Source organism: Coccomyxa subellipsoidea, assembly GCF_000258705.1.
Source record: "Coccomyxa subellipsoidea C-169, whole genome shotgun sequence".
In the NCBI taxonomy this organism is placed as follows: domain Eukaryota; kingdom Viridiplantae; phylum Chlorophyta; class Trebouxiophyceae; family Coccomyxaceae; genus Coccomyxa; species Coccomyxa subellipsoidea.
Window position 1 is genome coordinate 2,406,638 of NW_005178039.1, and position 16,474 is coordinate 2,423,111.

The following is a 16,474-nucleotide window of genomic DNA, read 5'->3' on the forward strand; positions in this document are numbered from 1 at the left end:
ATTGTGCCCATCCCATGCAGGCCTGTGGTAAGCTTCAATGGAAGATAACTTCCTGCCAATATGTAATGCTCATTGCTGCACTGCTGTGTGATCAGGTGATGGCTTGAGATTCATTGATCTTTCAGTGGGCTCAGGAGACGAGGTGTCAAAGGGCAAGCGAGTGACGGTAATAGTTGGCACTGCTCTCAGCATCTTGGTTGGCATGATTGTGTCATTCCCGGGCATGGTGGTGACGTGCAGGAGCACTGTGCCCTTCAGGTGCATTTCGATTGTATATACAAGGGCATCAATGTTGTCTCCAGCAGACAAGCCCGCCTTCTTGGTGGCAACCGCACAATCTCTGAGGTGAATTTTTCAATCTGAATGTGCAGTGGAGTCATTCCTATTGATCGAGCGCTAACCATTGAGGTTCAATTCTGTCCGCATGGCCATTCCAGTAACAGATGTGTGCCTCTGCAGCCCTTTGAATTCACTGCTGGAGATGTAGTGTCGGGTGTGGCCGTGAAGAAGATCAGCGATTCTGCCAATGGCCTGTTTGCTGGATCTGGTGGCCCCAAGCCACCGTCGGCCCTGGGCACAGCAGTGCTTGGCATGCGAGTGGGCGGCAAGGTGAGTCCGTCTGGATGTGTGTGCACTGCAAAATGCATTACATGATGCAGTTGTTTGCAAGGACAACCATGCAGCACCAGCGCTGGTGCCACCAGTGGGATACCCAGTGGGACATCTCTTTTTTGTAACGTTGTTAAACCGCTCTTTCTGTGCACTTTGCAGCGGTCTGTGATTGTTCCTCCAGAGCTGGGCTACGGGAAATTGGGATTGCAGGAGATCCCGCCAAATGAGCCGTTTGAGATGCGCGTAGAAGTGTTGCAGGTTGGCTGATGTACCACACTGTAGCATTACTTTGCACACGGAGCCAGCACTTACCTAGAATTGCAGAGCAATGTGGCTTCACTCCAACTGACTGCAGATGCATTTGCAATTTTTGCGCATATATTGGGCCAAGCCAATTTAGATGTGAACATCAGTGCCTTGTGCCGCATTCCAAACAAATGCCTGAGCTGACAGCTTTACATGTCCACTTGGGATCTCAGCAGTTTATTCAAAAGAAGCTAATGAAGTGTACAATTGAATGGGAGGCAAACAGCATTGAGACGTCAAATATAACAGCGATACAAACACGTCAATTGGACCCTAGAAGGAATACTGGACCCACGTGGTCCTTGGCATCAGCTCTGCAAAGTCACAACTACGCCCAAAAAAGCTTCCGGGCAACACTCTCAGACTGACAAATTCGGCTCACTAAGAGCACTCAAAAGCACATAGTGCTAGACACTCTTTAATTCTTACTCAGCAGGCTGCAAATCTCAAGCTGAAGCGCATGCTATGCCAATGGTGCTTATCCAGATGCTGCGAGCGTGCTGTCAGCAAAAGCAATGCTGACACACCTTCCAGGAGAGACTCAACCCCAGTGCCTAACAAAATTGGAGGCAGGGACGCAGGTGATAACCCCTACACCTTCCTTGGATGGCTTGATCCAACAAAGGTCCAGTCTCTCAATTTCCCTCCTACTTCTCCTGTGCCCTTATCCCTTCACTTCTGGACAAGATGCATCCAAACAAGAGAGCCTCTGGAGATCCCCGACAATCTGAGCCAGGATGAGGCTATATATTGCAATCCCAGAGACGGGCAGACCATAAAGGCTGAGCAGATCTGACATTCAGCTGTCCTCTTGTCTATCCTCTGGATGGGACAAGAATCTAGCCATATGTTGATGAAGAAATGCCTGGACAACTACCCACGATGGTATTGTGTCTGCCACATGCAGGCGAGTAGCTACAAACCAGTGTCTACCTATGTGATTGACGCCCAATCTAAGCTACCAATGTCTTCTGCAGCCACAGGCATTAGCTCTGCAGGCAGAAGCGTAACGAGGTCCTTCTGTCTTGCAGGTAATTGGTCTCAGACCCACACGTACAAATTAGCTAAGAGCCCCCCGCATACCTCAAATCAGGCATTGCTCAGCAGACGCATGAAGCGCAGAGGTTGCAAGGAGGCCCACATTATGTCCACTGATCGCTGTCAGATGCACGTCCAACAACTGGAACACACTCCTAGACAAAGGACCTGCGGTGGATGGGAGTGCCCTTGGCGGTGCCCTTGTTGCTGCAGCCCGTCACCACCCCAAACAGGTCGAGTCCTTCCAAGCTCCTGAACTCCATCTTGCTCATGGCAGCCGCCGCCTCCTTCCGGCGCATCTCCTTCTGTTCCAAGTCCTCCTTGTGCCGAGAACGCACCAGGCAAGGCTGCGCACGCCACAACCACCATTCAGCAAAAATGGCCATGTCAGAGACCAGCCATGTCAGAGACTCCCTGCTGGCAAAACCTCTACCCTGGCAGCACCGGCAACAGCAGGCATGGCAAGGCTTCTGTTCACACCTGACTCAGGTTGTGAAGCAGGCCGCCTGCCGCGCCCTGGCTGCCATGGTGCAGGCTGTCGCAGGAGCTCCAGGGGTTGCGCGCAAAGGAGGCGGCAGACCGGCCGGGAGACTCGAGCGCCGTCCGGGAAGAGCGCGCGGGCGAGCCCTTCTGGGAGGCGGGTTTCCCCAGCCCCACCCCATTCAGGCTCTCCGACACCGAAGGCACCCTGCCGACAGCTCCCAGGCCGCGGTGCAAGCCAATCGTGGGTCGCAGCGCGACGTGGGAGAGCTCGCCGGCTACGGAGGCTGCCTTGGGAGCTGCTGACACGTTGGGGAGGTACGCCGTCGAGGACGCGTTGCTGAGCAGGCCGTGGTCGGAGGCGGCCGCATCGCGCACGGCCTCGGCGTTGCTGAGCTCGGTCAAGTTCTCAAATAGCTTCTTCATGGGCAGCGTGCGGTCCTCCTCCTTGGGCGGGTTGAGCTTGCTGCTGGAGCGCTTGCGCCCGATCAGCACGCTCTGCGCGCTCTCCTCCACGGCCTCAGCGCTGTTGCAGCGGCTCATCATGGACGCGTCCGAGCCGGCGTTCGCCCCCGGCGACGACACGCCCCCATTGTCCAGCGCCATCATGCTGCAGCAGCCCTCCGAGTGGGTGCCATCTTGCAGCTGGCGCTCGGAGCTGGCCCAGTCGCCAGACTGGCGGTAGCTGGCGCCGGCGTGGGAGCTGTGCTGAGCGGCGGCGGCCGCCTGCTTGCTGCCGGCAGCCTGCGCCTCCCAGGCCATCTGGACGGACCCATCCTGACCATTGGCCTGGCTGAGGTGAGCATCATCTTCATCTGAAGAGATGCAGGCATAGCGGCGGTGCGGGGAGCTGCCCTCAGTCAGCGCTAGGATCTCCTCCTTGATCGCACGCGCAATCACCTGTTGCATGCAGCGCCAACACTCAGCCAAAGGTCATGCAACTTGCAACTTTTGTGCAAAGAATACAGTGTCTGTGGAAGCCAAGAGCAGGATGTGCGTGTCCTTGAGTTAAACACTAGGCAAGGATGAATATGACAACTCAGATTCAAGACAGGGGCACCTTTGCATCCTCGTGGCTAAGACTGAGGTCGCTGACCATCTCACTGGCCACGCTGTAGGCGGTGTCAGCCGCCAGATCAAAGTCAAACTCGACTGTCTTTGATGGCCCTGCAGCATCAACAGCTGAGTGTGAGGCCTGAAATTACCAGAACATGGTCCAGGGCACAGTCTCAGAGAAAGAGCCCTGCAAACATATCCTCTTGGTTGAAACTGTCACCACTGGGCTTCAACAGCAGTCTCACCTATATGCTGACCGATGCGCAGGCGCAGATTGAGCTTGTCGTCAGCATCCATCAGCTTGCCCTTGACACAGAACTCCCGATCGCCTGCAGCAGGACAGAGTCTGATCAGGTATTGTAGAAGCACAAAGTCCTTCATGTTGCACCAAGCTCTGTTTTATGTGCATGCCACATGACAAGCCATGGCCTCCCAGCAGTGTGCACACCTGTCAGCACAGGCTCAGCCACAACAACGCCGCCATTTATGGCCTCCTGGTGCTCGTGCATCGGCAGGTGGCTCGTGGACGCCGTCTCAAAGCTGTCGCGAGCAGTGCGCGCTGTCGCGGTCGACTCCCCGCCATCAGCGTCGGCGAAGGCCGTCTCAGAGCGCGGCGGGGAGGGTGCAGCAGAGGACGTGCCGACCCGCCCAAACACGGGCGCTGACCTGGAGGGCTCCAACAGCGGCTGCCTGTCTCCTGGCCGCGGCTGCTCGACTGGACTGGCGCCGACAGGAGAAGTGCGCCCGCTCTCGACGCTGCTGAGCGTCTGCTGCACCTCAGCCATCTCTGAGGAGGTGCGGGAGACCGTCCCGGTAACAGACGCCGCGCACTCGGACATCATCTGCTGCAGGTCGGCCGCGCTGGCGCCGGCATGTGCAAGCGCGGCCTCACCCAGCTTCGCTGCGCACTTCTCCGCACGGATGGTCGCGAAGTAGGGGTGCTTCAACAGCTGCCGCGCGCGCGGCCGGCGCTGGCGCATGGACTCGATGCAGGTCGAGATGAAGTCTGCCAGCTCCTGCGTCGGCACCTTTGCCAGCCCAGCCGGCCTCACTCCCTGCGCATGCACATAACAAGTCAGCTTTGACTGCAGCAGATTAAACATGCGGCTTTGGCGCAGAAATAACAGAGGACATTTGCAAAAGATGAAAGCGGCCCAGCAGTGCACCCACCAGGGACACTTTGCGGTAGATCTGAGCAGCATTGCGGCACTCGCTGTAGGGGTACTCGAGCGTGGCCAGCTCCAACAGGCACATGCCAAAGGAATACACATCCACACGGTCGTCGTACTCCTCGTCATACAGCTCTGGCGCCATGAACTCAGGAGTGCCTGGAGGCCAAAAGAAGGGCATCTACTTACATTCAATGCACTGCAAAAGGGAAAGACAGCATGCAAGGACAGCCCTAGCAAGCAAGACCTAGCAGCGCTCCCACTCTGCAGGTTGTCTAGAGTTTGCAGTGGAAGGTGCGCACCCAGCACGCTCTGGGGAGCAGTGCGCGCCCGCAGCAATGTTGCAAGACCCAGATCACCGATCTTCACAACGCCCTCGCTGCCATTGATGAAAATGTTGTCAGACTTCAGGTCACGATGGATTATTGGAGGTGTGTGACCGTGCAGGTAGACCAGGCCGCACAGAATTTGCCATGCCCAGCGCTTCAGGACCTCCGGATCAATGTGCTTATGCCGTTTGCGGTATCTGCACAACCGGCAGAGGGTCAGTCTGGGGCTGGAAACACGTGAGGCCCATCTCAAAGCGCACGAGTTAAGCGGTTTGGAACGCACTGGCGCAGCGTGCCCGAGGTGAAGAGCTCGGTAATGAAGTTGACCGTGTACGTCTTGGGATCCAGCCAAGAATCGTAGAAGGTCATGATGTTCTTGTGCTTCAGCTGCTTGAGCACCCGAATCTCGGCAAAGAGCCGGTCCCGCTCCTCCTTGCTCGACACCAAGTCTGACACTCTGACCTGGTTCCAAGCCACCTCTATGCCCTCCTCTTCGTCAAATCCCTTGTACACAGTCTTGAACGCGCCCCGCCCAAGAATCTGGTCCACCTGCGCCCCGCCCGACCGACGCTCAGCCGTACTTCCACAACACACGAAGAAGGCATAACACCGAGTCTCAACGCCGTCAACGCACCCGGCTCCATCTTCCAGACGGATCCCTCTCCACAATGGGCTGTTCTGGAGGCTCATTATCCTCGGATGCATCCTGAGCCGCGCCCGCTCCAGTACTTCTGTTCATATCCATCTTATGCCAACTATCTGAGAAGCCGCCCCTCACAAACAGATTTGCCAAGCATCAGCAGAAACAAGAGCCATTTCAGACCCCTGACACCCGCCTGGTGCAAGGCTCAGATGGCCAAATGTTCTGCACACTGTTGAGGCAGCCATTGTCCTACAAAATAGCTCTGCTGCAAACCTTCCAACTGCTCTAGAGCGTCAGAGGCACTGCAGTCCAGCCCCAGCTGGGGCCAGATATGCACCAAAAAGAACTCTGATACCTCAGACACCCCACGAGGGGCACACAACCGCCTGTGAGAGCAACTTCTGCTCAAAAAAGTTTCAGGTCACAATCCCAAGGTCTCGTAATACTGTGACAGCGCAACGCGCCAAGGGCCCTGGCTAGATGCTCTATGCCGCCAACCGGCGAAGAGACTCGGAAGCCTGTACCGCCGTCGCCGAGCCCGAAGCAGATGCAAGAGAATCAGGATTGCCTCAAGTTGGTGGCCTGAGGTGTCGCCCTAATTAGGCGCCAACTCGTGATGGGGCAGCCAGAAGCAGTTAGGAAGCCATCCACAATCTAGTCATCATCTCGGCGATTTCCAAGCCATCTTCCTTCCTCACCTCCGCTTGAAGTTCTCTCCCAATCTGTAACGCATGTGCATGCAGCCTGCAGGCCTTTGTGCATGCCAGACAAGGCTGCGACAATTTATACTCAGAGGCTCTCGACAGCTCATGATCATGTCAAATTACAGTGGCGCACACATGCATGTGGCAATTGGCGAGTGAACTGAATTGATCGGTTGTGCCAATCACTGTGCATAGAATATATTTGCAAAGACAGTGTCTTTGCAAATTTATTCTATGCAAGTATATACACTTGTAACCCCGGCACCTCCAGCCACTGCAGCGTGCTCACCATCATGATATGTTTAGTAATGAAATTATAAGTCACTGCGCCAGGCTACCGTCTTTCTTGCTATGAGAAGTATTACAACTGCCAGCTGCCAGTAATTCAAGGTGCTCATGGGGTCCGACCCCATGGTGAGTCACCATGACCTCACGGCCTTGCAGGCACACTGCGGAGCTGCGCATCAGAAGCACATGCGCACTGGCAGTACTTCTTATGAGTTGATCTGAGTAGCATTGATGAAATACACATAAGGAGCTCGAAGGTCTTGAAACTACAGGCATTGGCATTAGGAAGTCCCACAGCAATCTTGATCGGCAAGCTAATGGAAGCGTTCACACTCGATGCAAATTCATTCAAGCGAATCAATGATAGTGCGATGAAAATGTGTCACACGGCACTTGCCACACCACAAGTGATGCAGGAGCATTGGCAACCTCCTTAAGGATCCCAGTCACACTAGACAGCAGTTGCACTCACATCTCCAAGTACGAGGACTTCCGCATCACTCACAAGGTCACTGACAATCAGTGACTGGCGGTATGTGTTCCTGTTGAGAATGCGCCTAGAACGAGCTGGGTTGCAGACGATGGCACTTCATTTCTCAAGAGTCTCATGATGCCCTGACAGCAAGTAGACCTTCCTGCATGTCCCGGTAACTTCCTGCAAGAGCAGAGAGTAGCTGAGTTGACTGCACTGAAGCAACATCGCTTCCTGATCAGCTTGCACACTGGAAGAGGAGAAATATGCCCACCTTCAAAAGCGCAGGACCTGCGAGGGTGTTTGCTGGCTCGCCTCTGTTGTAAACTATCACCTGCTGAGCGTTTCCATCCAGCAGCCCCGCCTGCAGCCTGCAGCACGGATCAAAAATCCAGTGAGGCAGAAGATTTCAATATGCAAATTGATGTGGCACACTCATGCTGTCGTTTCCATACAATAATACGATTAGCGTTGGTTCAAGGTGTTGTGGACCGCACCAGCTTCCTCACAGAGCTCTCAAACTCGCGCACTAGGATGCTGGTGCTCTCTGTCATGATCACTGTACGGAAGATGCCAAAATCTGAGTCAGTCAAATATACATGTACGCAAATTGATGGGAGACAAGCCCTCAAAGCCCTTGCTGCAAGGCTCCCCTTGGGAACAGAACCTAGCCAGAATGGCTGCAAATCAAGGCGTCACCTTGATTGGAAGGCGCATCTGTACGACTGTGTGTCGCTTGATACGTCTTCATTCGTGGCCAATCGTCCTGCACATCAGTGGATTTTTTTTAGCATGCTCACTTCTTACTCGCTGATCCGCCCTTTTGGCCAAAGATGAAAAACCGTAATTTCGTGCGAGAGGATAGAAAATAAGAGTCACCTTAGATGTGCTTGCAGGCCCGCATGAAGAGAAATTGCTCCTATCACGGGTAGGGAGGTTGAACAGCGAGTCCATATTACAGAGTCTGCAAGGTGGGTTTCTGCGTGTAGCGCCCTGGACTCTCACGGATGTCTTGAATTCTCCTCGACTTTGATCTCTCGGCTGTATCGATTATTGTTCAGCTCTAACCATTCTCGGCGCACGCGCACGATGTAGCATGTAATTATCATCGGTGCGCCTGGTGAAGGTATGGTATAATAACAAAAGTGCATTTTTTTTAATTCCTACACATATTCATTTTCTTCTTCTCTTCTCTTCTCTTCTTGTTTTTATTGATCTTGTTTTGTTGCAAAGAGTCCAACGAATCCTATTCCGGAATGCACGGAGCCTTTTCTTGGTTTTCAGATCACCAGGTGATCTATGATCGGTTTTCAGTCTTGTCCTGGCCAAGTAGTGTTCCTGCCACTTGTCTCGCACATCCTCACTCGTTCAAACACCATCATTTGATCACCACTCACACAAGAAATCTACGCTGTCATGGGACAGCCCAGGAAAGGGGTCATGCTCAGACATCAACAGGCAGCCAGCTACCAGATCAGCACGACTGCGTGTCTTCATCCAGATCATCCACTGAAGTTACTAAAAGTAAGTTTTTCATCCGAATTTAAGCAGCATCGTGCTGTCATTCTGACTCGAATGAACGCATCTCTGTGCCTGGGCAGGTCACAACTTTTGGTCTACCTCTAATGGCAGTGATATTTTTGTCCTCCAAGCGTGGCAAGTACCGTCAGCAGCAGCAACAGCAGCAGCAGCTGTTCTGGGCTGCACGGTGCAGGCATTTACAGCATCATGTGCCATGGCAGACACAGGAGGCACAACTTCGGACTTGTTGTATTCCGTTGGAAACAGAATGGATGCTCTAGTTCAGCAACAGCTCCAAGGTACATGCAGTCTACTTCAGAAGCCAGAATGCCCAACACCTTGCACGAAGGGCATGAAGCCAGCGATGCGTCAATGATTACAGCTGGTGCAATGATGCAGGTGTCTCAATAGCCACTTTTGCTATAACCTTCGGAGCAGGCTTGCTCACAAGTCTGTCACCATGCACACTCAGTGTGCTTCCTCTCACGCTTGGGTACATTGGTGGATATAGCACCAGTGAGGAGAACAGCAACACAGGCAGCACCCTCTCTAGGTGACACTGCTGAGCCTGACAGAGTCCACATACAATTATTTACATGCATGACAAGACCACATGTTTGCGGATTGCTGTGTCGCTCAGGGATGCAACAATTGAGACCTACCTGGTTTTCAGGGCAGCAGTGTTTTCTTCTGGGCTGGCCACAACATTGGCCGTCCTGGGCATTGCCTCCTCCCTGCTGGGCCGAACATATGGCCAATTTGGGGATGGTTTACCAATTGCAGTGGGCCTTGTTGCAATTATCATGGGCCTGAATCTGCTTGAGCTACTGCCACTTGCCTTGCCCTCTTTGGATGTTGATGTTCGAAAGGTCTCAGCTCCGCCGCTTGTGCAGGTGCCCACCACCCGCTTCACGAATATTTTTGTTCTCTGACCCCTGATCAACATTTGTATTTCTCAGGATGCTTGGGTACATCCTGGCAAGTCTTTGAGCCTTTGGCAACTTTGTGCAGGCATACCTTGCCGGTCTGACATTTGCACTGGCCGCATCTCCATGCAGCACTCCGGTGTTGGCAACGTTGCTGGCCTATGTGGCAACCTCACAAGACCCTGTTACTGGCGGAGCATTGCTGCTTGCCTACACTAGTGGGTGAGCAATCCTTCATGAATCTCTCCACCATTGTGTATCATCCTTTTACGCAGCTTGTTGACGCTCTCAAATTGAGAGTCTCAATCCACCAGCATGAAGTGCAATGACGTAAGTGTGGCAGTGCAGGTATGTCATTCCTTTGATGGTGGCAGCCACCTTTGCGGGCACCCTGAAGCAGGTTCTTGCCATGAGGCAATGGAGCGCATGGATCACACCAGCTTCAGGAGTCCTCTTGCTGTCTGGTGGTACATACACCCTGCTGTCAAGGCTTATTTAGCAATGTTAGGTGACGGTCACTAAATGACATGAAGTCTGTGTAAGTAAAATGGTGTGCATGAAGTGAATCCTTGTTACATCAATGATATCTGCAGATATCTGTAGGGCTCCAAATCGCCTGTGGCCTTTTCATGAAACAATGCCGAAGGAACGGAGCCATTGCATTTCTGCTGCTGTGTTGTGTTTTGCTCAATAGGCTTGCGTGTTGTACACAATGTACAGATCTTTTCATGGACATGTTTATTCTAGGACTAGGACTCTCATCGATTGATGGGCATCTCAAATAGCAGAGGTGTCCTGGGCTCCCGTGGCGGACCCATCACAGCGGCGTTGCAGCTATCGGGTGTGACATTCTCGAAGCTTCAGAAGAATCCCACTACGGTAAACCCGGTAACAATCTGTGACAGATTGTTACAAGAAACCACCCGCCATTGCATGACCGTCAGGTTGAAATGATTCTGCCATGCGGCTCTCCTCCAGTACTTTGGACAGCACCGCTCGAGCTTGCCTGCAGAATAAGACTCCACTTGATGACTGGCCTTCACTATCTGCACTTACCAGCAAGCAAAGATTCTTGCGATCGAGGTGACAAATTTAAGCACCTAAGGCGTTGCTGTCGACGCTGGAGGGATAATTGTGTGCCCGAACTTGGATCCTTCTTGTCGAATATAGACCCTTGGAGCGTAACAACCTCTCGCCTCAAATCCTGGGCGACACTCAAAAATTGACTTGAGCAACACGATATACAAATCTCCAGGAGGGTGCTAAAGAATGGGGCAAGCTATCAAATCAACAATGCACAGAAGTGGTATGTCGGGGTCATCTGAGCATGCAGTACCTCCACAGGGAGTTCATGAAGTCCCGCGTGCCAAATTGCATCCTCATCATCCACATCTGGGCTTGCTGCACGTTTCCTCTTCCTTTTCACATTATCATCGTCCCAAGCTTCCCACCAGTGAACGTCCTCATCATGATCCCCACTCCCACTAGTACCTGGCGAGCACGAGCCCGTCAACATGCGAGATACTCACTTATGAAAACTCTTTGATTTGCATGGAAATATCAGATACCATCACAACATCAGACAAGGTATTTCTCTGAGCCTGATGGCAGGCTGAGTAGAGACTATACCTCTCGATGAAGACAACTCCGCTGCTGCTAAGCAGATCGCCTTGAAAGCGGCCTCAGCGCCTGGTAGAGAACATTTGTCAGGGTGGACCTGCTTAGCCAGCCTGCGGAATTGCTGCTGAACATGCTTTTTGTCTGTATGTCCATCCACTTCTAAAACCTGCAAGACCAATCGATCTTTGTTTCACAAGCCTCTATCACAGCAGGGAGGCAGTGCACATCAATGTCTTCTGCATCAAGGAAGGTCTCAAGAGCCACAGATCATGCCTGCTGCCAATCTCTCTGGTGTGCATTCTTCAGAATGGACAGGATCAGGCGCTGTCGCTCTACCAATGCAGAATTAGCTGCCTTGTCTAGCAGAGCTATGCCTGCTGCATACTTATTTTGCTCCGCCAGAACATGAACAGCCCGAACAAGGTCTCCCTCTGGGTTATCTGCAGGACTTTCTGATGGGTCTGATCTCATGACGTGATTGCGTATCTGAGGCAACACGTTGCTGTCTCATTTGCGCCTTTGGCTGGCCTCGTCTGGCGAGTCTGAAAGATTGAGGAGGTGATGATGGATCACAGAAAGATTGGCGTCCAGCTTTGCTAGCTGCCTTGGAAGCTGTTCCACAGCCTGAACGCCAAACAAAATGTCAAAGTGACTCATAAAAATTGAGACCTTTTACTGACAGTGGAAGCGGAATGTGGACTGTGCCATGCACCTGCAATGATTGCACTATGGACGCCTCCTTTGCTGCTGTCCTCCTTGCTATTTCCGCAACTCCCTGATAAAGACTTGTGAACGTCAGGCGCAGAGCAATGTGCCTTTGATTGCAGCACAGCACACCATCAGATCGATCCCACCTCACTCCCGCCTTCTGTGCTCAAGGTAGCAGTAATTCTCAGAAGCGCCTGGATAGCTGCGCTCCCTTTTTCTGACAAGTGCGTTTTGAGCTCCCTCTGACTATTCTTTCCTTGCATGCCTTGCCCTGGATCACTGGGGAAGGGCCGAGCACCTCAAATGATAACGCCTGCGATATCAACGAGAGCAATAATCTTGAATATATGTGGTATCTTGACTCCAGAGTCTTGATATCTCTTGCACAACGGAGAACGTCTTCGTTGACCCCGTTAAGTAGTCCAGCTGGCAGCCAGCTGGCATGTTGCTAATCTGCACATGGCGTGTTACTAATCTCATGACCGATGCCTCAGAGAAGACCATGCAACGTCACAATGTCCGCAGGCAAAAATTGAATCGATATTGAATAGGCTGAAGAAGCAGAAATGTACAATAGACACGGTGGAAAAGTTGTATCGTATGTTTGGGATGTTAGTGGTGAGTATCACCTGGACGGGTCAGGAAAGGAAGGGTGAACCTGCGTCCTTCTGTACCGAAAAAGTTTTCAAAGTATTCCAGTCGTATAACACACGCAGTTTATGGCTGTGAGGCTATCGAAAAGCCGCGATTGGTGGCCCGCTGTACCCGAGCTTCTCGATATTCTTCAGCAGAAGGGCCCTAAGTGTGACGCAACTTCTGTTGAAGCGGCTACTCAGGGCACTCAGATCTCGAGCGGTGCCATATCAGCTGGCCAAGCTGGACTGCGACACAAAGATGCACTGGGGGCCTGCTGGTGGACATCCCAAAGGCAGGCCAAGGGAGAACAGAAGTCTGCATTATTGAACCAAGCAGAGTCATTGACATTGGTTGCAGCAGCCCACAATGACTCTGGTCCACCCACTCCGGAGAGCGAAGATATTGCGTCCTCAGTGTTGGCCACTGCATCAGCTACACCCTTGTTGCAGGCAGGAATTTACTACCCCACAGTGGCACCGAGCACAGTGAGCCCACTTGGGAGAGGCAGCATTCCTCTCTCGGGAAGCGGCGCAGCTTGTAAAGCACAGGGAGTCCATGTCCTGTACACAGGCCTTTTCATCGGTCAGGCAGAGCAGCAGAAGCTCTTTGCAAGGTATGCGTCATGTATTGCGGTGCTCGATGAAATGTGGTTCGCAGAGTGCGGTGTGCTTGAATTTATTGCAGAATGCTAGGTAATTAGCTCAACTCTGCTGTGAAGGGTGCGCGCATGCCATGAGAACATTACAGCCGATCACATTACTCTCAGCCACATGCCTAGCGCGGTGGTTGCGTTTGCAACAAATTTGCCGCTTGGAAGGAGCCTTCCTGTTTTCGTGTCAGCTGTTCTATCAGATGACAGACTGCAGGTGCGGACAGGCATTTTAAAAGGCTCTCTTGCGCTTTGCATGGCTGAAGAAACTGCATGAGATCGCAGTGTTGCAGTGTGATGCATGACAATGATGCTGTGCAGGTCCTGCCTGTGCAACTCTCACCAGAGATTGCAGCTCACTTTGGTGGTAGAGTCCCGCACATAACAGTCTCATACGCAGCAGGCGCCCGAGCAAAGGAAGCTGGTAAGTGTCCCTTGGTGATTGTCTCATATATTTGGCATCGTTCACGAAATATGGAGCCTCAGGCAATTGTATCTCACAAAGAGTAACATGGGATTTGCAGGAGACCTGTTGGCAGAGGTGTGCAGCGGCTCTGACCGCCCAGTCACCATGGAGGTGTGGCAGGAGCCCCTAGAGCTCTGTGCGCGCGTTGGGGCAAAGCTCTCGAGCAGGGAGCTGGTGTTCTCGCACGTGCGGCTGTCTGAGGCCTTGAAGGAAGAGGGCGTCACAGCAGCAGCTACCAGCCATGCAGCTGCCGCAGGTCCTCAGACAGCCAGAGCACTTCGCATTTGCCCAACAGCACGCAGCAGCACAGCCAACATGCAAAGGCTTGAGTGTCGCCTCGAGAAGCAGCGCAGGCCATCGCTGGTTGAGGCATGGGAGCAGGGGAGCAAAGCTGCGCCTGGCCTTGCCACAAATCTTGCAGCCAACGACGTGGTAGTGGAAAGCCGCATCTTGAGCAAGAGCACAGAAGCGCAGCCGACCGCAGGCACAGCAGCGCAGGACTTGCCTGAGGAGGATGTGGAGGAAGAAGCAGAGCTGAAGGCAATGCTGGAGCTGGATGACCTGCTGAACGCCCTCGACTACACGCCTGATCGGCGGTGCAAGGTGCCACTGCAGCAAGTGGCGTCAGCAGGGAGCAGGCAGGGGCAGAGCGCCTCCTGCGGAGCAGCCCAGGACAGGAGAGATCCGAAAGCCTGCAGGGGGACACGAAGCACGTTCAGCAAAGCAATAAAGGAAATGAGCAGCAGCAGCAGCAGCAGCAGCAGCAGCAGCAGCAGCAGCAACAACCCATCGGAGTTCTGCCCCAACTTCATCAGGAAGCGAGGCATGCAGCTTAAGACCCGTCCCCCGACAGTTTTAGAGTTCGAGGGGACGGGCAGCCTCAGTGCAGAGCGAGCCAAACTACCTGCCCCACCCTCTGGCACTCCGGCAGACAGGAGCTCAGAACAGCCAGCAATGCTTGGAGTGCATAGCAGGGGCCCTGGACGCAAGATCAACGGCCAGGCAGAGGGGGAGCAAGCGAGAGTGCAGCCGTCCCAAGCTCAACCACTCCTGCAGAGAGACGAGGGTCTGCTGGCAGCTCCTGAGCTGGGCGCAGGGGCGACAGCAGACCTGATCAGTGTCTGGTGCAGCGCTGGGGGCCTCAGCCAGGGTGTGCAGCCATCAGCTGAGGAAGGGTCTTGCAGCATAATGCAGCCGACGATTTGCACGCATACAGACGATAGCGATCAAGACTGCGACTCGTTCTGGGATATAGCGGGGATGTCTAGCAACTGGAGAGGTGTGACTGCATCGGGTTGCAGCCAGGCTCTCGGCGTACGTCATGCACAGAGCAGCGCCAGAGACTGCGCAATGGAGGTGAGAAGCCCATGGCTGTCAATGCACTCTAGCACTCCTGGGTGACACTGGCTCGCCATAAGTTCTTTATGGGCCACAGAGTGCTGAAGTTGGGCATGCTGTCTTGCAGAGCTGGAGACCCGGTGGTGAACAGGATGCGAGACTGTCAGAGTTAGTCTCCTCGGCCGCGCCAGCGTCAGCGCTGCCCACCCTGCTGCAGGCGGCATTGACAGCTGCCAGCCCAGGTCAGGCGGACTCCAGCATGCATGCCTGGCCGGGCTGCGCACTCAGCAGCCCCGGGCAGGACGCCGCGGCGGCACTGACCCCGGTGAGCTGGCCGTGCCAGAGCGAGGTGCTGCTGCAATTGCGCAGCAGCGGGGGCGAGCCGGCGGCCGTCTCTGCGGCGCAGGCGGCTGTCGCGCAGACGATGGCCGACCGCGCTCTCGCACGGAGCCTGGCGGACGCCGAGCGGCGCACATCGCAGGTGCACCGCAGCGCGCGCGATGTGTTCAGCCAGGCGGCTGCAAACGCCCACCAGCAAGGTGAGGGGCGCTGTGGTGGCTAGAAATCACTGCAGTGCTGCCATGCAACCACTACGGACCGGTTCAGCTGCCAGATCATAGATGGCGAGCTAGTTTACCATTGTTTGCTTTGTGCTGCAAATGAGATGTGATGTGGGTAGGTGTTGCTGGACATGGGTGCCCGTGCTCTTATTGAGAGTGGGGGTCCTTTGATACGTATAGGTCAAAGGGAGCTGGCACGCGAGCTGGTGAACAAGTGCCGAGAGCACGACAAGCTTGCGGTGGAGGCCCGCTTCAGAGCCAACGAGGCTGCCTTTGATGGTTCCAACCGCAACCTGCTCAATCGCTGGAAGGTGAGGGGCCTCCCTCAGTTCTTTTCTGGTCCTCTCCTTTTGTCCCAGGAGTACAAAAGTGTCGGGCTGTAGGATTTCCAATTTGTTTCGACAGGTTTCTTTGTCTGCAGGTTGACCTGCATGGCTTGCATGTGGACGAAGCGCTGAAGGTCCTGGAGACACATCTGATTGCTCTTGGGGGACTGGGGCACCCTGGCGGCATTCTACTGCAGGTGGGTCTGGGCATTTGGAGATTGTGAGCCTGCCTGCCCTGTGGGACGGCAAGCAGCTTCACCTGCACAGGAGGCTTACTGATGGTGGTCACGTGCAGGTGATTGTGGGGTTGGGGAGGCACAGTGTGGGAGGTGTGGCTCGCATTCTGCCCGCCGTGGTGCGCTATCTGACAGATGCAGGGTACAGCTTCCGAGAGGAGCCCGACAATGCTGGTGCGTGCTTGAGTGTTTGATGTCAGATATTTGCATGCCTAGTATGGCACAGAGTTCTGCTCCTGCACCTTTCATTTTATTTTTGCATGTTCAGCATGGCTTAGTGTAGGGTCTCACCTGTGCAGGTGTCATCTGTGTGCTCCTTCCTGGCAAGCGCAATGCCTTGAGTGGACAATTGAAGCTGACGTGCAGCATCTTATATTAGATGATGGCAGAC

General features: G+C 54.0%; 4 protein-coding genes across 4 annotated transcripts; 3 read left to right on the top strand and 1 right to left on the bottom strand.

Moving 5' to 3' along the window:
• Window positions 1-202: 202 nt before the first annotated feature.
• COCSUDRAFT_61684 (hypothetical protein) lies at window positions 203-879 on the top strand (the record flags this gene model as incomplete). The annotated part of the gene is made up of 3 exons (XM_005649955.1): window positions 203-229; window positions 460-609; window positions 772-879. The coding sequence occupies 3 exons, from the start codon at window positions 203-205 to the stop codon at window positions 877-879; spliced, it is 285 nt and encodes a 94-aa protein (XP_005650012.1).
• A 2,602-nt stretch (window positions 880-3,481) lies between these two features.
• On the bottom strand, window positions 3,482-5,729 carry COCSUDRAFT_13383 (kinase-like protein; the record flags this gene model as incomplete). Its single annotated transcript, XM_005649956.1, has 7 exons — window positions 3,482-3,592; window positions 3,727-3,838; window positions 4,315-4,547; window positions 4,663-4,820; window positions 4,964-5,187; window positions 5,274-5,539; window positions 5,625-5,729. The coding sequence occupies 7 exons, from the start codon at window positions 5,727-5,729 to the stop codon at window positions 3,482-3,484; spliced, it is 1,209 nt and encodes a 402-aa protein (XP_005650013.1).
• A 3,103-nt stretch (window positions 5,730-8,832) lies between these two features.
• On the top strand, window positions 8,833-10,043 carry COCSUDRAFT_13575 (DsbD-domain-containing protein; the record flags this gene model as incomplete). The annotated part of the gene is made up of 5 exons (XM_005649957.1): window positions 8,833-8,917; window positions 9,018-9,171; window positions 9,292-9,511; window positions 9,630-9,766; window positions 9,893-10,043. 5 exons carry the CDS (start codon window positions 8,833-8,835, stop codon window positions 10,041-10,043), a joined length of 747 nt encoding a protein of 248 aa, XP_005650014.1.
• Window positions 10,044-13,278: 3,235 nt separating this feature from the next.
• COCSUDRAFT_40707 (hypothetical protein) lies at window positions 13,279-16,462 on the top strand (the record flags this gene model as incomplete). The annotated part of the gene is made up of 10 exons (XM_005649958.1): window positions 13,279-13,374; window positions 13,479-13,581; window positions 13,682-13,879; window positions 14,045-14,226; window positions 15,089-15,286; window positions 15,368-15,500; window positions 15,702-15,832; window positions 15,943-16,044; window positions 16,143-16,257; window positions 16,383-16,462. 10 exons carry the CDS (start codon window positions 13,279-13,281, stop codon window positions 16,460-16,462), a joined length of 1,338 nt encoding a protein of 445 aa, XP_005650015.1.
• Window positions 16,463-16,474: the final 12 nt, after the last annotated feature.